Genomic DNA, 25,131 nt, shown 5'->3' on the forward strand with positions numbered 1-25,131 from the left:
AAGCGAGCGGAACGGGAAGAGCAGCGCGGCGGCGCTGTGCGGAGGGACGAAGGGTGAACGCGTGAGCGGCGGTGCGGTGCGGTGCGGTGCCGTGCTGCGCCGTGCTGCGTGGTGCGGTGCCGCGTTGTGCTGAGCGGAGCGGTGCCGTGCGGTGCCGGCCTGCGGTAACGGCGCGGTGCTCAGGAGGTGCGGAGGGACGGGCTGCAGTGCTGGGTTGCGGGTTGGGCCGTTTTGCGCGTAGTTTTTCCCGATTAAACGTTCGAGCTTTCGGGTGTTGGCGTAGAGCTGCCGGTACCGGCTCAGCCGCTCACAGAATCGAAGCGCGGTCGGGAGGCTCTGAGCAGAAAACTCAGTGCCTCAGTGCTGTAGTACTGTTAGACTGTCGGTGTGTCGGTGCTGAGCGTAGCAGCGTTATTACGGAGTTGTTCCCAGTCACCTTAGTGCTGACGTTGTGTCTGTTGTTGCAGGCGGCGTTCCCGAGGCTGGGATGCACGGTGTGTGTGATGAGGGCGGCAGCGTTTCCACGCACTCGCTTTGCAAAGTTTGCTCTCCTGCCAAGCAAGCATCTGCCCTGTCTGCTTCTCACCCAATGCTGAGTAGTTCTACAGCAGTTCTATAGGTTTTATCTATTTTATTTTATTTTTTTACTATATGAGGGTCTGGTACGGATGTAATGTTGAGCACGTGAGTAAAACTCTTACTTAACATAAGGAGAAAATATGAGAGAAAAAGCAAATGGTGATGATTTTCCCATTTGGGATTCTCACAAGAAGAAAAAGAGAAAACGCAAACGGTTCAGTGAGGACCACGAGAATGGAAGCATCCAGGATGCAGAGCTCAGCTGTGCTTCTACGCAGCTCTCTGAAGATCATGCAGGACAGAGCAGTGAAGTCTCTAAAAAGAAGAAGAAGAAGCAAAAAAAGAGAGAGGAGCAGCAGCATCTGCTGGAGAATTCTCTTGCAGAACTGGAATGTGAAGTAGGTAGTGAAACTGTGGTGGATACTTCCCGGAAGAAAAAGAAAAGAAGGAAGTGGAAGCTCAATGAGAGTATGGATAGTCACGGTGATGTAGCTTGTGTCCCTGTAAATCAGGATTGTGTTGATAGTTGTCAGGAGGATGATGCTGATAACGTGTGTTTTAAAAAGTCTGTTAAGAAGAAAAGAAAACGAAAAGTGCCAGAAGAGGATGGGGTGAGTGAGTCACCTGCTTCAGAAACACATGGCAATAAAAGGCCGAAAAAGAAGAAGAGAAGAGCGAGCAGTACCCAGGATACGCAGGAGGACAGCGATGCAAATGTTGACCTGTCACTTCTGACGTGTCCAGGCCAAAAGAAGCAACGGGAGGGCATGGAGTCACCATCCACCACAGGTGAGGGTGGTGTGGCAGCGTCGCAGTGCAGAGGCAGCGCCTGTGGTGCTTCTGCTGTCAGTGAGGATCCTACAGACGAACCCACTGGTTTCTCCAAACCTGCTGCGGAAGCTAAGAAGTCATCTAGATGGGCTGCAAAGGTTATAAAGAGCAGGACTTACATCACAGAAGACAGCTCTTCAGATTCTGACGCAATGTAAGTTTAGGGTGGTTTTTTTTCCTACTCCACTTAAACAGGTTTATAGAGCAGTATTTGAGTCCCAGATCTTTCTTCAGTCTTTATTGCGTGCATCTTTAAAAACAGCTTTAAAGCCTGAATGTTATGTTGAGATAATAGAATCCTGCTTTTAGACCTTAGGTATTTCATGAATATAAACATAAGCAGTGAAAGTTTGTAAGAATATGTGACCATTTGCACTGATGTAGAATAAACAATAATAAAAATAACCTTAAAAGTATTTTTTGATAGTAAGAGCATTAATAACAGAGAAGTTCCGTGTTGCCACTGGTATTAAGAGCCACTGTTACTTATGTGTGTCTATGTGTAAGAGTTCTCTGAGAAAGCTGGGACTGATTTCAGAAACCGTTTGAATACTGTAAGCACTAAATGTCATAATGAATTACACCTGTATGAAAAGGCTTCTGCTGGAGTGGAGTGTATGGATCATAGAATCACAGAATGGCCAGGGTTGGAAGGAACCTCAAGGATCATGAATCTCCACCCCCCTGACACATGCAGGGCCACCAACCTCCATATTTAATACCAGACCAGGCTGCCAGGGCCCCATCCGGGGATGTCTGAAATAGTCCTTATTCTTTAATTAATGAATGTGTTTATCCTTTTAATTGCAGAATATCAAAGTCTCTGTTTTGGAGCTCTGCTGTTGGTGGGTTGGTTGGTTTGTTTGTTTGTTTTAATGCTGTTTAATTTTTTAATCAGGACACCTGAAACCACAACATCAAATAAAAAGGAGGACCAGAATAATTCGTTTACTGAAACCACGGCTACTGATGAGCTCAGTCTGGATGATGAAGAGTTCCTGCACATGGTTACAGTCTTGGATTTAGATACTGCAAGGCAAGAATTGGAGGAGTTTATTCCTCATGTGGGTCAATTGTCTGACCATTCAATCAGAAAAATGGCTGGAAGAGACTTGCTGAGATTTAAACAGTTTAAAAGACAAGGTGAGACCTCAAAAGAATGCTGCAGTGAAGAAGTGTGTAGCTGTGCTGATATTTTGACTGAGGGGAAATAGCTTTTGTGTCCTCTCACAGCCGTGCTCTTGTTGCAATTTATGTAATGCTAGTGAGCATGTTTTTGTTGCTCTGTTTCGTAGCATCCCCTATTTTATCAGCAAATTACAGTTCAGAATGTATGCTTGAATTACCTGCTCTTGTCTCTAGTTTACTTTCTCTTCCGTATGCCGTTTTACCTCCTGAATTTGTTGATCTTCTGCTACATGTTTTCTAAAACATCTTTGCTATCTTGAAGTATTCTCTACTTGGGGCTATTTTATTTATTTTTCTCATAGAAGTTTCTTTCCATTTTAGGTATCGCTATCAAGTTTGGCAGATTCACCCAGAAAGAAAATAATCAAATCAGGAAAAATGTTGAAGAGTTCTTATCAATTACTGGGATAGACAGTGCTGAAAAGCTCCTGTTTACCTCCAGGTATCCAGAAGAGAAGGAAGCCATCAATCGGCTCAAAGCAGAGCACCGTTTTTGTGAAAAGCTTGGTAAGCCTTAAAGCTCTGTCTCAGATATTTTGATGTTACATTGCACAGACTGGTGATATCTCCTTTTTCTTTTCTTTTTAGTAAATTATTACTGAAAAGCGCTCAAGTTGGTGATTTGGCAAAGAAAAGGAACACGTTGCTGAGTTTTGTAGTTGATAATTGCACAGGGTGCTGTCCTTGTTATTTGTTCTAGGTCAGGAAGAAGTTAGAAATGAAAATTTTATCGTGACCAGCAGCTCTTACAGACTTACATTTGGGTTTTGTGGCTTAAGGTACATTATTTGCTAGGCTGTATCTAAGTTTAGTGACTTATCAATGGGAAGGAATGATTAAATGCTGTCTGAAATATTCAGCATCCAGTGATGTCATGAACAGGAAGGAGTGAAGTCATTAGCCAGGGGAGTTAGTATTCCAAAACGTGAGGAAAGCAAATAAAATTCCAGCTCATGAGATTCTGTTTGCAAGAGGCACAATCTCTTCCCTCGTGACTTTTCATGGCTAGGAAACTTTCCTGCTTTGTATAGCAAATATATTCATTTTGTGATGTCCCTGGTGAAGCTGCTCGGTGCCCTTTCTCAGTGGCTCATCATGCTGTGTTCTCTACAGGCAAGGCAGAATAAATGATAGCCCTGGGATTGGATACTTTGGTTCTTCTTGAAGATTTCATGAACCTGATCTTTCCACCTGTGTTGTCACACTGGCATGGTGTTGACTTCTCATGTGAGACACCACTCCTGCTCTGGGAACGTGTGGCAGGAAGTGACATTGATGTGATGCCAAGTGCTGTTAGCAGTCTTAGCCGAGGTTGTTAGGTGTTCCTGGATGCGTTTATTTCTGTGGATCTTTCTCCACTTCAAGGATCTTTCCTTCAGCCAGGATCTTCACTTTCTTTTCGCCGAGTGCCTCCTTTCCCTGATTTTCAGAGTTGAAATAGTCAGCATGCAAAAGTGCTTGGCCTCCTGATGGGTGGCTGCCTCGTGCCTTTCTATCAGTAGGACGATTCACTAAGCTACTTGCATGTGGTCCACATGTGATACAAATATACACCCAGTCCATCCAAACTGGAAGCTTTAGAGCAGTAGATTTAGCTTTAGAATTCAAAAGTTCAGTTTGGAATATTCACCTGCACACTCACAGAATTATGTATTAGCTGTCACATGTGTAATCTTACCATGGGACTCTCTGGGACTCTTCAGGAGGTTCTATCAACACTTTTCCTGTGCAGTTTCTGAAGTGTTGTAGAGTACTGTTTCTTGAATGGAGAGAATCTATGATTAAAAGCAGAGTCATAAAAATACTTTTTTTTTAAAGTTGCTTCACCAGTGTAAAAATGTTTCTTCAAATTGAATTGTTTACCTTCCAGCTGAGGGCATACCTCGAGCCTGGAGACTTATATATTACCGAGCAAGGAAGATATTTGACCCCAATAATTACAAAGGGAGGTAAGCCAGTAATTTGAAAGAGTTTAAAAGAAGGTTGATGGCATTCTCTGATGTTTACTTCTTCGTTAAATGTGGGTATAATTAAGATCATCCCACGTTTCTGCTGGTTCCTGTGACTTAATGGGCAACTCATTTTTCTAACTAGTTGCTGTAAATCCCTCCAGTATAAAGCGTGACTTGAAATTGTGCTGAATGTCTCTCTTATGATATTGGAGGGGTTTGAATTTGCATGTGAAGCTGCATCCATTTCTTCTATTAGGTATACTAAAGAAGAAAAAGAAAAATTGAAGAGGTATCATGCTCTCCATGGCAACGACTGGAAGAAGATTGCTGAGATGATGTCCCGTTCTAATCTCTCAGTTGCCATGAAATACTCTGAAATCAAGTCACGTATGTATTGTTAAAGAATTATAATTCTTTCTGTGTATTTTAATTTAAAAAGCTTTTGGGCAAAAGAGAACGGTCTCAAATCTGAGGGAGAAGAAAAACAAACAAAAAAGATGGGGTGGGAGGAAGAGGAACTGGGACAGAAGTGATTTTCTTAAATGGAATTGACATTTCTGATGTCTGAATGCTGTTGTGGGGAGGATGTGAGGAATTTGACAGCAGGGTCTTGAAATATAGGAGTTAGGAACTGGTGCTGCTCTTCAGGCTGAACTCTCATTAAACTGAGTGTCCCTCTCACATCTGGTGTGCTGAGGAGTTTCTGGGAAGCAGGTAAGAAATGGATCCTTTAAATGAAAATAGGGCAAAGTGAAGCATTTTTTCCTAATAACGGATGATAAATTATGTCCCAGCCATGAATATTTTTCTATTTTAGAAATTAATTATGGTCCTTGGTCAAAAGAAGAGATCCGGAAGTTGATGCACGCAGTGGAGGAAGTGATGGTAAAAAGAGCAAGATTGGAAAATGCAAATTCTCTTTCATCATCAAAAAAATCACACAGAAGTCTCCAGATTGACCGTGAGAAACTTTTTGAGAAATTACCATGGACTGAGATTGAAACTAAAGTGGGCACGAGGTATTGGAGACAATGTAAGCAGAAATGGTAAGGCTTTCTACTAAACTGAGTAGTGAAATCTGTTCTCGGAGTATTTAACCCCATTCTGAATAGTTTGTAGGAGGATGTTTGGTAGGACGGGCAATAGGTTGGAGGCTACAAAAAGAGACAAACGACTCCTTGCCAGCTGTGCTGAGTTTTCTCATTGCTGTCATCTCCAGGCCTGATTGCTGCTGTGTTGTTGCTGTAGCACTGTGGCACCTCGGAGTTGCTTCCTTTGGGTGCCTGAAATGTCATGAAATAATAGGAACCTTTTTTTGTGTGTGTTTTAAAGGACTTCAATTCTAACCAACAAGATCACCAAAGGGCAGCAGTTACACAGGGGAACCAAAAGATTACAAGCCAGCATCAACCTTATTAAAAGGTATAGTTGAGAGTTACTGGGATGTTTTTGGATCTCTTGCTGTTCAGATGGTGGGATGAAAGCATGCTGCTTGTGAGCTGTATGCCTGTGGTTTCGTACCACTCTTTGAACAAAGAGTCCTGTAACTTCTGACTGGGGGAGCTGTGAACCTGATTGAATTATTTATTGAATTCTGCCTACAAACTGCCTCTGTTGTGTTCCCAGGTTGTACGAAATGAAAGTGGAAGATGCTAATGAAATAAAATGGCAAGAACTCAGTGGTATTATTGGGTAAAAACTCTTTTCTTTTCTTATGGATACAAAGGATGGTTGAAGCAGGCTGTCCGAATTTCCTCAAAGGAATGAACATCCTGCAACCATAAAAAATACTGCCTAATTTGATAATGTACAGTTGTGGATCCTGGCATAGCACTGCACAATCAGCCACGTCTAGAAGCTCTGAAAGTTAATTTTACCTGCTTCAGGCAACCCTATTATTCTGCTCTAAAACTACTAACACTGCATTACACAGCCTGTGCTGAAGTTCTGATAAAGGACATTTCCAAATGCACATCAAGAAACAGCAAAAGGAGCAACTATGGGGATGTGTGATAGAGTATCAATCTTCCAAACAAAGTAAAAATTGAACATGAAATTACTGATACTGTGAATGCTATTCTTTCTATGCGATTCTCTTGATGTTTTACACAGTTTCTTCAGCTTTGTTGTTTCTTTTTTACTAACTAGGTAGTGAATGTGTGTAGTGTTACGTTTTAGGTGCTTAAAACTTGGCTGTATTGGGATTTGCAGGCTGTGCTTTCTACCTGAAGCAAAGTTAACTGTTTGACCAGTGTCATTCTCAGGAATTGTAACTCACACAGAGTCAGTAGTGACTCAGTGCACTGTGCCTTTCAACTCCTGTCTTTTCAGAGATGTTCCTGGCAGCTACGTTCAAGCAAAATTTTACAAGCTTAAAGTCTCCTATGTTCCTTTTTGGCGAGAAAAGACTTTTTCTGGTGAGTCTCCCAGCTGTTTTCAGATACTCCTTAAGCTTTTAGTTCCAATTTAAGAGGTCACATCTTCTACCTCACTGCATGCTTTCTTAGTTTTTCTGTCCTAAGCAATTTGGCTAATACCACAGGCTTTATACTTATTTCACTATTTTTTTTTCCCCCTTTTTAATGCATTCTAACAGTTTCCTTTTAATTGCATCTTCACACAGCGCTCGTCAACCCCTTCTGCTGAGTACCCCAACTATAAACTTTATAAATCAACTGTGCTCTTTTGCTTTATGTTTTAATGTAATATAAATGCATGTCTGATCTACACTGCAGTCATTACGGCGACTGTGGAATAGTGGGATTAGCATTAAACACTGACAAACAGTTTTTGCCTGTGAGATCCTTTCTCCTGAAGGGATCCAGTTCTGAACAGATTTTCAGTTAAGACTCCTTTTTCTTTTTTCAAAGAAATCATTGATTACCTTTTCGAAAAGACACTGCCAGAATTTGAACAGAAGTTGGAAAAGAGGAAAGGGAAGCAGTCGAACTCCACTGATTCGACGGTCAATCCAAAGAAACAGGTTTTCCAGCTCAGTGATGTTTTTGACTCCAGTGAAGAGAGTGATGACTGACTGCCTTAGAAGCAACTGAACTGCATACTGAACTGCCAAAAGGGTCTGCTGGAAAGGGGGTGCAGATCAACCACTGCAGGCACCCAGGCTATGAAATAATGGAAAAGCATGAATAGAGGCACATCTGCTTTTCTTGTTTTATAGTGAAGACTGACTGAAGATACAGGTTTTTTTAATGCTACCTTTTGTTACCGTAATTTAGCTTTGTTTTAGAAGTCCTTTTCTAACTGCAACCAAATTTCTTTCTGAAAGTCTCAAAGTAGAGATTTTTTTCCACTGCTTTGTTGTCTGTGGAGCTAGAAACTTGAGTGTGATCTTAACTAACATACAAACAAACCTTCAGGCATCCGTGGTGATGGAAACAGCACAACTGTGTGATGTCTTACGCTTTCAACCAACTCATTTTATTTTTGGTGTAGATTTAACTCTTTTAGAGAAAAGGGATTTTTCTCCATTGTAATCATAAATTGTGCCATCATTTCATGTAAATCAGAACAAAACGTTTAAAATGGTTTTGTTAATATCTGGAATATAGAGAGAGAACAGACTGTGTATATGTATATACATAAATACATATATGCACATAAATATTTTTTTATTGTGCCAAGGTGAGTTTTTATGTTTTGATATGAAAGAAGGATAAGGTGGAGGTTGCACCTCCTGTCTTTGTATGATCTCTTAATAATTTGCCTAAAACTTATTTGTAAATTCAGTGAATGTAATATAATTGTACTGTGTGTATAAAGCATTTCTATGGCTTGTTTATATTTCGTATGTGCCATGTTAGAAACACAAGGATTGGTTCTGACATAATGCTTTGTGTTGCCTTTGGTAAGTGAGAATTTCCTACTTTAATAATTGTCGATGAAAATGCAGAAGTTTTAAAGGCCTTGTATGAGTGTTTTCTTGGCTGTCATGAAGCAAAGGATGTTACATGGGAACTTTCCATGTTAACTGTAGTCTGGCTTTAGTCTCTCTGAAGATAGGAAACAGTGGGATTCTGTGGGACAGACAGGATACTGCATGAGATCAGCTGCCTGTATAAAGGTAAGTGTTCAGCCCAACTTGCCTGGCAGCTTTGGAGGTTAAAAGTTGAAGCATTTGAATTTTTAAATATAAGCAGTCTGTGCTTTTCCATCCTACCTACCAGTGTGAATTTTTTTTGTGGAGTAGAGCACAACAGGTTGCTTGCAGATTTTGCAGGGTAGATCTCACAGGAACAAACCTGCACCTCCATAACAGGATTTATTTTATACCCGCTCAAAGGCAAAATTCTAAAGGCAGAGTTTTGCTGATCCATTCTTTAATGGAGAAACAGCATTTAACAAGTCACTCAGTGCAAGAACTGTGAACTTGGGGCCACCACTACTGCGGCTGCTTTGAGAAAGGTACTGATCTGACCTCTATCCTACAGCAAAAAAAGGGGAAACTTGTCATTCTCATGCAGGCTTTGGGAATGGAGAAGGAAAACAAGGACAAGGGGAAATGGTTTTAAGTTGAGGGAGGGAAGATTGAGGTTGGATGTCAGGGGGAAATTCTTTACAGTGAGAGCGGTGAGGTGCTGGAACAGCTGCCCAGAGAGGCTGTGGATGCCCCCTCCATCCCTGGAGGTGTTCAAGGCCAGGTTGGATGGGGCCCTGGGCAGCCTGGGCTGCTATGAAATGTGGAGGTTGGTGGCCCTGCATGAGGCAGGGGGTTGGAGATTCGTGATCCTTGAGGTCCCTTCCAACCCTGGCCATTCTGTGAAAACAGTTCCCTACCCCTAATCTCCTTGGTGAGCTGTTGCTGACTCTTTCATCCATTGGAGGAGGAGAAGGCTTCCAAAATCATATCCCATTCTGTGAGTCCTGGCACTTGAGAGGATAAGCAAGGATCTTTCCCTTTGTGCTTTTGTTGTAAAGGTGGAGGAGGGAGAAGCAACTGGTTCATGTGGGTGCTTGAGTTATTGCTAAAAACAGCAACTCTGGGTAGAGGTTAAAAAATAAACAACAAGCAAGAACTTCCCAAACCCAGCAGAACTGAATAACAGCGACAGAGCTCTACCTCAGGCTGTTACAAAGAGCAGGGCAGATCCTCTGAGTCTAAAAGCACCGTCAGTCCTTCAAAAATCACAGCAGATTCGAACTGACCACGTCACTTCGTGCACTGATGATGGGATGAACGGCGTAGAAAGAAATCTTGGCTGCCGTTATCCCAGGCTGGCTTACAGCTGCGTCTGCAGCAGCGCCAGGCCTCGAAGCTGCGATCCCGAGGCAGCAGGAAGGCCGAGCACGGCTTTTCCACCTCTCCTCCGGGAGGCTGAAGCAAGGCCCTACCCGCACATCCCCGCTCTGCCCGGCAGAGGGCGCTGCTCTCCTCGGAACCCCCAGCATCCCGGACGGTTTCCGTTGCATCGCAGGCCTCGAAGCTTTCTCCCAGGTGTTTATAGGCTCAGATTGCTGATCGCAGGTTTTATGAGCTTAGCGCTTAAATCATTCGAGTTCGGGGCTCTGTCAGCACTTGCATTCACAGCACCGCTCAGCTGTCTCAATTTCCCCGCCGCGGCGGTCCCACCTGCTCGCGGCCGTTGCCCCTTTAAGGACGCGAGGGCGCCGGACCCGCGCGGCGCCAACTTCCGCCAGCGGACCGGAAGCGCGGGGTCGCGCCGTGAGGCGGGGCGGGGCGGGTGGGGTCGGGTAGCGCCGCCATCTGAGGTGAGCTCAGGTGAGGCGGGCTCTCCCGGCCCCGTGATGCTCATTTTCGCTGCTCCGAAGCGACGCGCTCCGACCTCTGTTCTTCCATCTCTTTCTTTTAGCTGCGCTGTTTCTGTGGAGGTAGCGCCGGACCCGCTTGGTTCCTGAGGCGCTGTGAGCTTGGGGCGGGCGGTGGTTGGGACGGGAGGAAGTAGAAAGCTGCCTTCTATCCCTGCTGAGGCCGGGGGTTCCTCTGGGGTCGGTGTGGGTTTTGGCGGGAGCCGTTACGGGGTGAGCGCGGGTCGGGGCTTCTTTCTGCTGGGGGCGTTTGTGTGTGTGGAGGGGTCTCTTATTTTTAGCAGGTTTGTTCCTTGAGGTGCACGGGTAAATCCACCTGTGTCAGAACGAAGTGAATGGAATTTGTACTGCCTGCGTGCGAGCAACGGAAAGAAACGGCGCTTAGCAACTCGGGAAGGGATTGCTTAGCCCAGAGACAAAGTCTGTTAATCCAGAAACCGAAGCAGTTCTTAGCCTGCAGCTACTGAGCTGATTTTCTGACTCCTGTTTTCTTCGAGGTCTTCGAAGCACAGCCCAAGTGCCGGCAGATGGGCTGTGCTGTGCCGTGCTGCAGGGCAGCTGTGGCTGCAGGCTTTGACCCCAGGCCCTGAGCGCAGGGCAGCCCGAGGCCATCCCACCATGTGACCCAGGGCTCCTGCAGCAAATCTCTTCCTTTTCCAAAGGTAAATCCTACCGCTGGTGCTTTGTTTTCCTTTCAGTGCCTTATCTATGAGGAAATCTGTGGTTCTACTTTACCTGGGTTTCACTTTTGCATTCGTTGTTGTGCTGAATGACAGCTGTTGCCAGTGCTCATTTTATGCAGCCATTCTAAGTGTTCATGCTCCACTAGAACTAATGGGATCTGAGATGGCTGTGTAGCATCTGTAGGAATGGAATGTTGTTTCTGTGTTAGAACTAGCAAGATAAGTATTTCATTTTTATGGTCTCTGCTGTCATCTAGCATCCTTTATCAGTACTAACAATTCTTTTTGAGTCCTTTTTACTTCACCAGGGGTCTCTGGTGGTCTTCATCACTTGTCCTTTGTATGAACTTTCCACATGGGCACATGCTTAGTAGATAAGGTAGAAACGATTTACAGTCATGAAGATTAGGCACATGGAGTAATTTATAGGTATGCAGACTGCAGCTCTTGTTTGTCCAGCCATCTGGAATACCTCTGAGCCTTGAGTTAAAGACAAGTTGGACAACCCGCTACTAAACAGTGCAATAATGCCTTTACAAATCAAAAACCCTTAACAAGGATATCATTAGGCTCATTATGTTGGAAGATTGCTGGTTTTTGGTGCTGGGCAGATGAGGCCTGAGTGATAGAAAATTTAAGGAGGACAAGTTAGATAATTAGCAATATGTATGTGTAGTGCAAGAGGTAGACTGTATTTTTGCATTGGAAGTTTCCAGTATTCTTTGTATATAGCGTAGGTTCTTAATGAACTTGTAACCCTCTTGTGAAAGAGTTATATGAGTTGTTTTTCACAAAGGAAGTTGCTGAATGGAGTGAAGTTGAGATTGGAGCATTGGCTCAGCTAGAATAGAGACAGGCACAAGATAAGGTAAATATGCAGGGAGGAGATAGCCTAGCACAGGACAGAACAAATGTGCTAACTTTTGGCAACATTGCCCTGCTGTCGCCATAGGAAAGTACAAAAATACCTAAAAACAACAGGTTGGTAACAGACCTTATATGGAGACATATCATAGCAACAGCGTCGGGAGACCTGTGAGCCTGAGGTTCAACCAGCGAGTGCCAGGAGAGCATCACCTGCGTCGGGTTTAGGGCATCGAGCGGAATGAATTGCGCTGACTGGTGCGCAATTTCTCGCTTGCCAGTAGGGGGCGGGCGTCCATTGAAATAAGGGAAAAACTTGGCTGCTATCACTAAAATCTTTGCCTGACCAGAAATCTTTGATTCTGAGAGTTTCTCGCAGTAGCTGGCAACAGTTTATGTTTAACCAGTATCCATATGTTAAGTGTCAGGAAGGTTTGTGATCCTGAAGTACTCATTCAATGAAGAACCAGAGGAGAGAAAGAGTAAGCATAGGGTAATAGGGCATAAAAGAAGTAACGCTGTTTCTGCAGGCATGCTCCTGCTTGCAGGATGCCTGCCATTGCAATTGTGAATAAAATCTACTTTTATCAGAAGAGCTATCCTGACAAATTATTTGGGTTTTTCAACAGTATGAAGACTGTATAATGTGACTTTTTTGTAGTGCTGTGGCTGTGTTTTTAATGTTTGTCATACAGAAAACTGCCCACTGCGATTTTTATGTAATGTTTTTCACATATTCTGTTTCTTTGTTTAATTGCAAGTGCCTACATTATCTAAAACAGCTGTTATGGCTGGAAGGAAATACTTGACCGCTCTGTCTTAAGACTTCTGTTGATCTCATTGTCTTTCTCTCTAAAGAATGAACGTATGTCGATGGTGTACACCAAGTGGTCTTGATACCACTGAATACCTCAAGAGCTATGCATCTAAACAGTTGTCCCCAGAAGATCTTGAAGGTTCCAACGATGACCTCTGCTACTGCTTGGAGTGCGTGGTTGAATACCACAAAGCAAGGGAGAGATTGCCAAGCTTGCATCAGGTAATGGAGTGTTTTGACTCTCAACCTTTACTTAGCAAGGAGAGCTTAAAACTGAAGGAAAACTTCAGAAGGGGCTTCAGTGGCTTGGCCTCAGTATACAGGGGAGCTTTTTGCAGGAATTGTGTTACAATGACTGAGGAAAATGGTAGGTTGAATTTTAACCATGCTTTTTTGTTTTTTTTTTTACACTAGGTTGCATAGAGCAAAGCATAAGAGAAGACCTGTTTGTTTTGCATATATTCAAATTAGTGATAACTAAAGTCACTGATTTAGAAATTATAGCTTGAAGCAAATCAAGAGATTGTGCGCCAAGCAAATTAACTGCTCTGCTTTTAAAGTATTGGCTTTTGTTCAGTTTTGAGTTCTTCCTCTTTTTGTTTCGCTTTCATTTTTCACTCACAGTTTCCAACAATGTTTGAATTTCAAAGCTCTGATTTTTGCACGTGTGTACAAGATAGAAATTAACGGGAAAGAAAGTAAAAGGCTTAGAGCTGCTGGGGATCAGATAGTCATAATCATAGAAGCTCGTGGGGGACTTTGTAGGAGATAAGATAAAATTCCAAAAAGGGAACAGGGACAGAGTTGGATAAAACCCGTCTGTGTTCCAGTACGGAAGTCACAATATAAACTGCTCACAAGGCCGTGTCGTCCTTAGACTGTGGGCCTCCTCCTCTGTATTGCCTCAAATCTGTGGGCCAAAATCTAACCATCAGATAGAACAGAAGAAAAGAAGAGGTAGTCAGTGGGTAATCTGCTGACAACAGACTGAACAGGATGTTGAAAAGACGGTGTGCCATGAAACGAAGGGATGAAGATAAACTGATAAGTTCATGGCTTTTGACTCATGCAAAAAAGGGACTGCAAGCGAATGGACCCTGGGAAAGATCTTGGTGGGAAGAGAGATTGAGCCCACTGTTACGATGTGTGTGTGTGTATAAATATAATTTTAACCTTTAGCCATTATCTAGATATGGGTAGACAATCCAGGTTTGGAACTCTGCCCATGTGTTTTTGTAGCCTAGTATGGATGCTGATGATTATCTGAATCAATCAAAAGGCTAAGGTACCTGCTTGGCAGGACTCTCTGGCAGTCCTTAACAATGTGAAACTGACTTGAAAACAATGAAGGATGCTTCTAAGTTGTTACTTTAAGATGATTGTTAGCATCCCGTCGTGTATTTTGAAAAGCTTATTTGTGTGTGTGGTGTCCTTATCTATGCCAAATGAATATTTGTAGCTGATCAATCATCGTTGCTTTTTATATGAAGAGATTTCTCAGGAGTCCACAAAAATGCATACCTCTAGAGGGCAGTCCCACTTGTATAAAGGCTGGAATTAAGCGGGGTGACTGAACCACTGAATGTGCCTTTCTGCGTGGTTTGATTGTGGGGTATGACCTTGATTTCTAATTGGAGCAGTTATTTTAGATGACTAATATAGTAAGGAAAGAATCCTGGATAAATATTCAGCAGGACAGTTGTTCTGCTTGCATTGTTTATGTTCTCACTCTTTCATTATTATGTCACAAAATGTCACATGAGAAAATAAGATTTTTAAAACTGGTGTTTCTATTTTTTGAATGTCTTTTTTTCTGGTATCATTAACTTCTTTATGCTGTGCTTTACTTTTTGCCTGAAATAATTACTTGAACGGTTCGGGTTATGAAAATGCTTGAAGTTTTAATGCCACTCTTTTTTTTCTTCTTTAATCATTTTTAATATTATCTGTGGAGTGAGGATGTTGTCATTTACACAAGCTGAATTCCACTGCAAAATTTTGTTATATACCATGTCAAGAAAGAACCTTTGCAAAATGAAATTGCAAATTTTGGAAATCTGGTCAGAGTTTCTGCTTGTAGTAATATTCTTAATGACTTTCTTTGCAAAAGCAATATTTTTAAAAATTGATTTTTTTTTTTCCATCTCCCACACTAAATAGGTTTTACTGGAATTGGAAACCTCCCGTCTCATAGCCCACATTGAAAAATCCATGAGAGAAGAAGCTGGAGAAGATGATGAGTTGTTTATAGTGGATGAGAATGGAGAGACACAGCTGCCTGTTTATGTTGGCCCAGATTTTGAGAATAACCTGAGAGTGCCACTTCTAGAAATGCTGAAATATCCGTATCTGCTGCTGCATGAGAAAGTCAGTATGTATCTTCTAGCATGTAGTTGGAAAGGCATATGGTGTTGTTTGTACTGAAGGAGACAAAAATAGCAAATAGTGGATAAACCAGAGTACCAATTTTTTGGTTTGTTTCATGAGCTGATAAATTTATTTTTATTATAAATATGTTTCTCCTTTCAGGTGAGCTTTGTGTAGAAGTGCTGTGTAGAATGGAAGAAAGTCACACCTCCTTTCAGATTTTTGAGAAATATCCAGGAATTTATCTATTTTTGGTACACCCAAATGAAGTGGTAAGTTACTTTTTCTGCTCCATAAAGCTTGATTTTTAATAATGTTAGAACAGATTCTAAGTGGTTCTGTGTTGTTGGTTTTTTTTATTTTTTTGTGTATGTGTTTTTGTTGTAATCCTTAGATTCGTCGTTGGGCCATCCTAACAGCAAGGAATTTAGGGAAGGTTGACAGGGATGATTACTATGACTTACAGGAAGTGTTGACTTGCTTGTTTAAAGTTATTGAATTGGGGCTTTTTGAGAGTCCAGATATTTACAGATCTTCAGTGATCGAAAAGGGAAAACTCATTCTTCTGCCATCCCATTTATATGATAATACCAACTACAAGAACTATTGGCTAGGTGAGTACTTCTGATTTGAAATGAGCCTTGTGCTTGTAACTTGTCTGGTAAGTAGTTGTTTCAAGTCTGAGCTATTTCAAGTGGTTTGGTTTCTCTTGGAGCTTGTCAAATGGAGAAACTGCACATTGCACACCTGCAGTAGTTCAGGTAGTTAAATATTGCTGCTGATGTCTTAGGTTGAGTGTTATAGCAGTAGTGACACTTGGAAAATCCTTGATTTGGTGAAACTTAGAACAAGTTTTCAGAAATGTACAGATAGGTGGTTTTCTTGCAGGCATTTGTATGTTGCTAACAGTGCTGGAAGAACAAGCTATGGACTCCTTGTTACTGGGCCCAGACAAACAGAATGACTTCATGCAATCTATACTTCACACCATGGAGAAAGAAGCAGATGGTAACTAATTTTTAGTATGAGATTAAGACAATTTCTAGTTGATTATTCATTTCTCTTTTTTTCTTTTTTTTTTTTTTGTTATTTTGTATAGTACTTTGTTTTTTTTTTTTTTTTTTTTTTTGTTATTTTGTATAGTACTTTGTTGTTTAGGTTGTGTTTTTTTTAAGCATTATAATGCTGGGGTGATAAAACTTCAACTTTGAGGCTTATTTGTCTCCTGGGAGATGGTCAATATTTTGCAATATTTGGACTGTACTGACAAATACTGAAAAGTGACATTCATGACAAACTCCTAATAAGAGAAAACATGGTAGTGCTTGAAGAGAACAAAATTGATCATTTCTCCCACATCATTTTCACAGGTCATATGGAAATGAACATTTCACTATGGCATAACGTTAGAATTTTTAGCACTGAAATAACAAAACACCTTTTGGCCTTTTTGGACTTGCTTAAAAAACTGATTCTTGCATCTGTTTTATTTGGACTTTAGATTTTAGGCTTGTAGCCCTTCAACCATCCTTGTAGCCTGTGTGCTATGGTGTAGCTCTAGAAAAGCTCATGAGCTGGAGACTAGAGCTGCCCTTCAGAGAAATAATTTCCTATATGAAGATATTTATAACATAGTATGAATGTTGAGGATATCGCCTTATATGAGGAAGGAAAAACACACACAGGAAAGAAAATTAATTGCTTTCATCTTAAATTTGAAGAATAAATTGTCCTAGAGGTATAAGTTCTTAACTAAGAACTGCTTTGGTTTTTAGATTATCAGAACAGGGAAGTGGTAATAATAGTTATCCAGGTACCTGTTGATCAAATACAGCATAAGCAGTATCTTTCTGTACAAACAAATTAAGCCGACTTTTCCTAATTGTTTTTTCTTGGGGTTAAAAAGCATAATTGCAACCTACTCAACTAGTTAAATCTATATTAACTTCATTTTAAACAAACAAAAAAAAACACAGAACAAAAGCTCCAGTAAGAATCAGTTTCACCCTAGTCCAGGAGCACGCAGGACTCTTGCATTTCAGTTCTCTCCAATATTACTGTTATGTTTCAGATGATTCCACTGACCCCTTCTGGCCAGCGCTGCATTGTTTCATGGTTATTTTGGATCAGCTTGGAGCTAAAGTATGGGGTCAGCTTATTGATCCTGTCCAGGCCTTTCAAACAATTATCAACAGTGTGAGCTATAACAATGAAATAAAGAATATACGCAATAGCTTTATAAGGTAAGTTTTGCTTGTCTGTTTTGTTGTTGTTGTTTTTTTTTTTTTAATAATAGGTCATTTTTGTTACTGGAATAGGGCAATCTTTATGACCACAGTATGGCTTAGGTTGGAGGGGACCTTAAAGATCATCTAGTTTCAACCCCTTGTCACTGGTAGGGTTGCCAGCTGCTAGGTCAGGCTGCCCTGGATCCTGTCCTACCTGGCCTTAAATGCCTCCAGAGATCTTAATATCAGGTAGCATAATAGCTTGGTATTTGTTTCCTTGTCAGTGCTGCCTTATTTTATGTTGGGGAAGTGGCAAGGAGAAAAATGAGGTGTTGACAACTTCAAGCAATGCAAAGTTGAAGTAGGCCGTCTACAATCTCAAAAAAGTATGTGCTTGCTTCTCTTTGATTACTTGATATAGGTATACTCAGATTTTTTTTTCTCAGTGAGAAAGCCTGCTAACTGCTTAGTGCTTACTTAGTGTCATAACCAAGTCATGCTTGAGATTGAAGGAAAATGCCACATTTGAGGCTCTTAATAGAATTATGAAATTCCAGAATTTTCAATAGGATGATGCTGTTTTAGATTTTATTTAGTTTTAGATTTTATTTAGTTTCATATGATGACTGATTTGAGTTTACTTTCAGCTCACGTTAAGTCTTGATTATTTCTCCAGATTTTTTTTAAAAGGTATTGTACGATCACAAAAGTTTTATACATTTTCTGCATGTATTCTTTTCAGAGAAGTTAGTAAAGCCTTACCTTGTAACGTCACTATTTGCTCTATTTGCACTACTTGCACTATTCTTGGTCTTGCTGGAGTGAGTGTATGAGTACCACATGCCAGTGTAGCCATAATTTGGCTGTACTTAGGGATCAAAAATTCAAAGAAAATTGACTTTGAATGTTTGTTCTATTTAATCAGTCAAATCCACATCTTACTGAAAAACTTTTTTTCTGAGGCTGTCCCTCCCTCTTCTCTGCTTCCCACTCTTTTACAAGCAGGATAGAATAAGATTTCACAGTTTTTACTGTCAGTGATAAAACATAGCTAGGAGAATTTCTAATAGTGACATGGTCAGTATTTTAAAAGTGAAGTCTGTGTCTTGGCTGATTGGCTTTCTGATTGCTAACTGTGTGGAATATGTAATGGTTAATATTTCTTTCTAGGACAAAATCTGAATCAAAGACAAACTACGATGATGAAATGGTTACTTGCAGTCAGATTGTATATACTTATAACACAGAAAAGCCTCAAAAGGTATTAACAACTATATTTTTTACTTTTTTAAACTCTGATTACTGAATGACAGTGTCAATTTAAATCATCATAGAGGGGAATACGTTCTGTTTCTATTACTAATTTTCATAACGTTGCAAAAGAAAAAGAAAAGTGAAGTCAATATTGTGTGCCTTAAGCAGCAGCAGGTCTGGCCATTTTCTTCTTTTTCTGATACTTTCAGGATGCAAAAGGAAAGAAGAACATGTCTATGAATTAGGCAGAGATTCTACTAAAACTAAAGTTGGTATTGAGATCGAGGCAAACACCATTACCTGAAGGAAAACTCTGAATTCACTTTAGATACGGAGAAACAAAGGGCTTTAAATATAGGATAGCTGATTATCTGAGGTTAAAATATGTCATTGTGATAACATCTCTGGAAGGTTTTAAAATGCTTTTTTTTTTTTTTTTTAAAGGAAATACAGTTCTACGTTGGCTTTATAAGTTAATTGAAGAAATATTTTTTTCTTGTGTATAGTAGTTTGATTTTTTTTTTTTGTCTTTTCATTTAGATTTTGACTTATATGTTAACTAATAACAGATCCCTTATATGTGAGAAAATAACAGAAAGGTTAGGAAAACAAAGGCAGATTGAACTGTGAAGATGTGAATAATGATCATAATTCATGATTAATTTATTTTTCAGGATACTGGGTGGAAAACTGCTATTTGTCCGGACTACTGCCCCAACATGTATGAAGATATGCAAACACTGGCTAATGTTCTTCAGTCTGATATTGGCAGAGATATGCGTGTCCATGACAGCACGTTTCTGTGGTTCATCCCTTTTGTTCAGTCACTAATGGATCTCAAGGACTTGGGTGTAGCATATATAGTAGAGGTCATTCACTACCTCTGTTCGGAAATCAAGGATATTCTCAATGAAAGAATCCAGCGATGTGACAAAGTTTCTGAATTTTTTCTGTTGATCTTGGTGTCGATTATTGAACTACACAGAAACAAAAAGTGCCTGCACTTGCTGTGGATTAGCTCTCAAGAATGGGTGGAAGCAGTGGTGAGATGTGCTAAGCTTCCAGCAATTGCATTTACCCGGTGTACTGAAAAAGCAGCTGGCAGCTATGCAAGAGGTTCATCGACAGCATCTTTACAGGCTTCTAACTCTGTGCAGCATGCTTGTGTGCAGTTGATACGCAGCCTTCTTAGAGAAGGCTATCAGATCGGTCAGCATGCACTGTGCAAGCAATATTTAGACAAACTCAATCTCCTTCTGCGAGGAAATCTATCTTTAGGTTGGCAGCTGAACATCCAAGAAACTCAGGAATTACAAGTATGTTTAAAGCAGGTTATAAGAAACTTAAAGAGCAGAGCAGTGAATGTGTCTGTATCTGTAGAAAACAATGCAAACTCTACAGCTTTACCCACTGTTTCTTTGAAGCAAGAGAAGAGCACACCTGGTGATAAGATGAGTGTGCATGGCAGAGAGAATCTTTGTTCACCAGTTGCATTCATATCAAAGGAAGGTGAGGATGGACGTTGTCAAGATAACTCTTTCACAGGCAGAAATCGTGCCTGGGAAGAGGATTGTACAGATTCATCTAAAAATTCAAAATCTTTGACCTCTACAGACTGCCTCTTGGTAAATATTAAAAAGGAGCCTAAGGACTTGATAACTCAGCAGTGCAAATGCCTGCAGAAATCATTTGCAAAAGAAATGCATGGGAAAGTTCAGGAAAATAGGAACAGTGATCTTATGTCAGGGAACTGTGATGTGGGTAATCAGGGCTTTAATACAAGTATTCAGAGTTCAAATTCTAGAGGAAGTGGAGTGTTGGAAAACAAACAGGAAGCAGAAGCCATATCACCAATGTGTCTATCTGCTCAGACTGGTGTTGATTCTCCAGAGGATGTTTATAGCTCAGATGTAAAGGGAAGAAAAGTGTCTCCTAGTTCCTCTTCAGAGTTTAAAGAAGATGCGCATAGACTTGTGTGTTTGAAAATGAAGATGCCCAATACTGAAGGGCACTCTAGACTATTAACTCCAATAGCGGATTTGAAAAACTGTGGTTCTGCAGCAAGTGCTTCAGAAGCAGAGCAACCTGTGTTTTGCGCTGGTAGTTCGTGTATGAGGAAAGACTGTTGCAAGCATCAGGGAGTAAACGCTGTGGGTGAAAATGAAGACAGAGAATCAGCAAATGTTTCAAGGAGTTCTGAAAGTACATGGGAGAAAAGTACTTTTCAATACGGGCTGGTCTCCAAAATCCAAGAACGAAGAGAGATGCCACTTGACTGCTTCAGCTTTGCTAAAAATCAACCTGGCATGCAAGGAAACAAAGATAACAGTATTTTGCTTGCAAATATCAGTGACACCGTACTGCAGAACGTATCCACCAAAGATGACTCAAGTTTGTTGTTGAAGTCTGTCTGTCTTAAAGACCAAGAACAGCCTAATTTAAGAGACCTACTTAAATGTGACCGTAAAGGTCAAAATGCAAAGGCATCCAGTACAGTTAAAAATTCAGTGAGTGGTCACATTCCATCTAGCTTTGAAAATAAGGGAGATATGTCCAATGCTGCTCTTCCAGTCAGTCCACTGGCAACCAAATGTGAATCAAGTGAAAGGTTGATAGTATGCTCAAAATATTTCAAGAGAGAAAACGATTTAGAGGGGAATGAAGACGAGCATTTTGTGAGGATGGTTTCTGGAGATAATACTTTAACAAACTCCCAGCTCGATAAAGATCTCAGTAAATTGTCATTAGCTGCTTATGCCAAAAGTGTGAATTTTCCGTCACAGTCAAGTCAGGAAAGTTCAATGCATAATAATACATGTGATGTTAAAAGGAAAGTGAAAAGTGCTGTAAGATCCTCCAACAGTGCCCAGAGTAACCTGACTCTCTATGATACAGATAGCCATGGCAATAAAACCATTATAATTTTAGATTCTTCTGATGAAGAAAACAATGTTACTGTCAGTAAGGAAACAAAAGAAATTAATGAAAATACGTGTCCTGAAAAGCAACCTTTGTCAGAAATGCAGCATGATGTTACACATAGCAAATCAGAATCAAAGATGCCAAACTCTCCCTTGCCTCTTGAAGACTGTGACTCTCAGTACTTTGAGTTTGAAACAGAAGTTGATGTATTTTCAGTTTGGCAAGATACTCAAGAGTATAAACAAGACGGGCTTTCAACATCAGTTGGTAGCAGTCATTCAGATGGCTTACTGAAGGATCACACAAATGAATGGGGTTATGATACAGATTATGTAAGTGATGATGCTGTGGAAAAAGAAACAAACTGGACAGGGGAGGAGATAAACACTTCTCACCAGAAAGAAACTGATAGTACAGAAGTAACTAGTTCAGCTTTGCAAGAGTTTTCTGCTAAAGAAAATACAAAAGGTGAAGTGGAGAATTCTACTGACAAAACTACTGTTGATAAAGACTTAATTCAGAATGCAGACTTGACTGAACCCAGAGCTTCTACATCCAATATCTCCTTAGCTTCAAAGCTGGCACTGAAGAAAAGTACTCTGAGCCCATGTAAAAATATAACTAAATCTAAGGTAGCAAGAACTATTCAGAGAAGTCCTAAAGCAACAGCTCTGAATACAACACAAACTAAAAAACTACTTCAAAGCACGTTAAAAAAAATGCAGCCTGGCAGGACAACGCCTGCTGTTGTTCCTCCAAAGAAAGCTCGACAGTGTCCTGCACCAACATCAACAGTGGAAAAGCTTGGTCTGAAAAAGGCACCCCGCAAAGCATTTGAATTATCCCAGCGCTCGTTAGATAGTGTAGCTGAATTGCGTAGTTATGGAAAAGTTGCAGGGAAGGTTGGAGGTGTGCAGAGGGGGAAACTTAAACGAGCTGCTCATCCGAGTTTATCTACGCAAATTAACAAAAAAATGCTAGCTTGCCAAGAACTTCAGTTTTTAAAGCAAACAAGGCTCAGCAAAAGCGTTCGAGTGAAAAATATTTCGAGGAGTTCTGAGGATAGAAGCAAAAAAGCATCCACAATGGATACAAAGTCTGTCAAACAAAAGGCTAAATGTCTTGATAAACCATCTGCTGAAAAGCAAGAAGAAAAAAAACCGGGAGAGACCTTTTATCCATCTGTCGATGAGAGAGAACGTATCACTAGCATCTCTGTGGAGCAGGAGGCTGTGCAAACTACACTTGTCTCTAGTTGTTCAGACTCAAGCAGAACAAAAGACTGTGATGTAATGATTCCTCCTGCACTTATGGATTCAAGTCCGTGTTCTGCTGCAGTTGTTGGAGATGCTAAAGGTAAACCAGAAGAAGGTTGCATTGTCCAGCCTGAATTTGGAATAGCAACTTCAAAAGAAAATGAGTGCAAACCAGATGAAAACGGCGATGATGATGATGATTTATTTTTAACTCAGTTAGATCCTGTGGATATGGAATTGTGTTCGCAGGACGAAGATGCTGTAGACAGTTCTATAGCTACTACAAGAACAGAGGAAATGGAAATAGATAGTACTGAAAACCTTCAGCAGAATGAGCCCTTGACTGTTGTGAAATGTAAGTTCAAAGACTGTACGGGGAAAGTGGAAAAAATAGGAGACTGCTGTAGCAAGCATTCGGCCACCAATTCAGAATCAGATCACCTGTTTGCTAAGCCTTCTTTGCCACCTAGAAAACCTTCCACTACTAAAATTTTCAGCTCAGTAAGTTCTTCACGAAATGCAGCCTTCAGCAAAGATCTTGAAGATGTTGAAAAACAACCACAAGCTTTAAAAAGCAGAGCTAGCGTTGCAAAACCCGCTGTGCTGAGACCACCGAGTGAAAAGGCTACGCCAACAGGAAATCAAACATGCAAGACTCCAGGTTCCAGTAATATTCCTCAACCTCGTATTTCTAATAACGTTCTCCAACCACGAAATACACACATCAACAATGCTTCAAATATTTCCAGACGGCCTGCCCGAGCAGAGCACTGTTCTTCTTTTCTTGGCGCTCAGCAGCACGATCATAATATTTTTGTTAAGGAGGTTCTGAAATGGACTTATGAAATGTTTGCAAACTCCATGCAGTTTGGACCTCCAAATACTCTCCTACAATCTGTAGTCGCCTCTGTTCCCATCAGATTTCAGGGATACAATGACTATTTTAATACTTTTTTCCCCTTGATGATGCTAAATGCCTTTGAAACAGTAAGTTTTTCTTAGTTTGTTTTAATCAACCATAATTAGTAAACTCTGGAAAGATATAAAACTGTTTTCTGTTTACATTCCCAAAATGTTCTTGATCGGTTCAGATATTCATCTGAACACAGGAGTGACTTGGGACAAATACTAAGGCTTTTTTGTGCACATTCCCAACAGTGTGCAGTAGGGGATATTAAAAGTTGTTCCTCTTCATAACATTTAAAGCTTAAAACAGCAATTTTTTTTTTTTTCAAACTGAAGTTCTTCAATGACAGCCTCTGTGTTTAAAAAACAAACAAACAAACAAAAAAAAAACCAAACAAGTTTCAATCATTGCTAAGAAGTTAACATGAGTGTAGGTTAATCTAGAAAGCCCTCTTTTCCAGAAAAATTCTATACAATAGTTTTAATAGGAAATACAGTGTTCTTTAGTTAAAGACTGTATGTTTTTTAAGATTGGTCATTGCTTTTCTTCTCCAGTTGAAATAAGACCAAAAAAAAAACTAAGTCAGTGCCAGGATAATGCTGGCATGCCTGAGGATGCAAGGCAGAAAAACCCACATTTGTTTTAAAGGGCTGTGTAAGAAAATTGTATTTAAAATGGTGGGAAAAGTAAAAGCATTTTTGCTTGCTGCATGTATCTTGTGTGACAGCACTTGGAGTTGTGATGAGCTGTTCTTCTGAATCCCTAAATCCTTCTAAGTGTTTTTATGTAGCTTTTACTTTCTAATACATAGCTGGCACAAGAGTGGGTAGAAAACCAGAAGATGAAAGACAGGACTTACTACTTGTACTTACAGAACTTCTGTGCAGATTTGAATACGGCAGAGTTTATAGGTAAGTGTGATGTTTGGTGTAATTTCCTTGTTTTGTTTTGCTTTTAAATGAGACTTAGTCTTTATTTTCAGGTAGGCAGTGCCTAATAACAAGCAAAGTAGCTAAAGGTAGAAATAAGCATCTGACATACGAGTGTCATGTCAATTTAAAATAATTGTAGGAAGGTAGGATTATGATTTATCTTTTTTCTTTATTATTTATCTTTATTTTCAAAATACAGATATAGATGTATTGAGTGAATATAAGGTGTTTTGTCTCACTTATTTCTTAGAATGCGATACATTCTGTTCACTGATGTGGTTCTTCAGCTCTGAAAGTGCAGTCTTGAGTCATGGAATAGAGCAGTGTAGCAGGAATCCAGGTGTTGCTACCTCTAGTTTTTCTATCTGTTCTTGCCATGTAACTGCTAAGGGATTTCATCTCTATTCCTCTCACCTTTTCTACTGTGGTTGCTTCACGAAATGCACGAAGTTCTTATTTGCTTTACATACTAAAAAGGATCTTTAAATTGTGCTTTACAGAATGTACAGAACAGAAATAAGCATTTTGCAGGGAACTTGTTATTCATTGTGATTGGTTCAGTACAGA

At 40.5% G+C, this 25,131-nt stretch overlaps 2 protein-coding genes across 2 annotated transcripts in view; both read left to right on the forward strand.

Moving 5' to 3' along the window:
- The first annotated feature begins 118 nt into the window (after positions 1-118).
- On the forward strand, positions 119-8,470 carry TTF1 (transcription termination factor 1). Its single transcript, XM_042879332.1, has 11 exons — positions 119-186; positions 468-1,564; positions 2,309-2,553; positions 2,920-3,105; positions 4,469-4,547; positions 4,807-4,937; positions 5,368-5,596; positions 5,883-5,972; positions 6,177-6,242; positions 6,882-6,967; positions 7,421-8,470. Exons 2-11 carry the CDS (start codon positions 720-722, stop codon positions 7,582-7,584), a joined length of 2,121 nt encoding a protein of 706 aa, XP_042735266.1. The 5' UTR covers positions 119-186; positions 468-719; the 3' UTR covers positions 7,585-8,470.
- Positions 8,471-10,591: 2,121 nt separating this feature from the next.
- The window catches only part of SETX (senataxin), a 28,741-nt gene continuing 14,201 nt past the window's right edge, over positions 10,592-25,131 (forward strand). The window contains exons 1-10 of the mRNA XM_042878896.1: positions 10,592-10,996; positions 12,740-12,920; positions 14,859-15,069; positions 15,228-15,337; positions 15,460-15,679; positions 15,954-16,073; positions 17,137-17,308; positions 18,464-18,554; positions 19,222-23,712; positions 24,444-24,543. Of these exons, the coding sequence (XP_042734830.1) occupies positions 12,741-12,920; positions 14,859-15,069; positions 15,228-15,337; positions 15,460-15,679; positions 15,954-16,073; positions 17,137-17,308; positions 18,464-18,554; positions 19,222-23,712; positions 24,444-24,543 (5,695 nt within the window). The 5' untranslated portion in view covers positions 10,592-10,996; position 12,740. The remainder of the gene's footprint in view (positions 10,997-12,739; positions 12,921-14,858; positions 15,070-15,227; positions 15,338-15,459; positions 15,680-15,953; positions 16,074-17,136; positions 17,309-18,463; positions 18,555-19,221; positions 23,713-24,443; positions 24,544-25,131) is intronic.

This window comes from Lagopus leucura, unplaced genomic scaffold (genome assembly GCF_019238085.1).
Source record: "Lagopus leucura isolate 7727_CA_CO unplaced genomic scaffold, USGS_WTPT01 Super-Scaffold_100022, whole genome shotgun sequence".
NCBI classification, from domain to species: domain Eukaryota; kingdom Metazoa; phylum Chordata; class Aves; order Galliformes; family Phasianidae; genus Lagopus; species Lagopus leucura.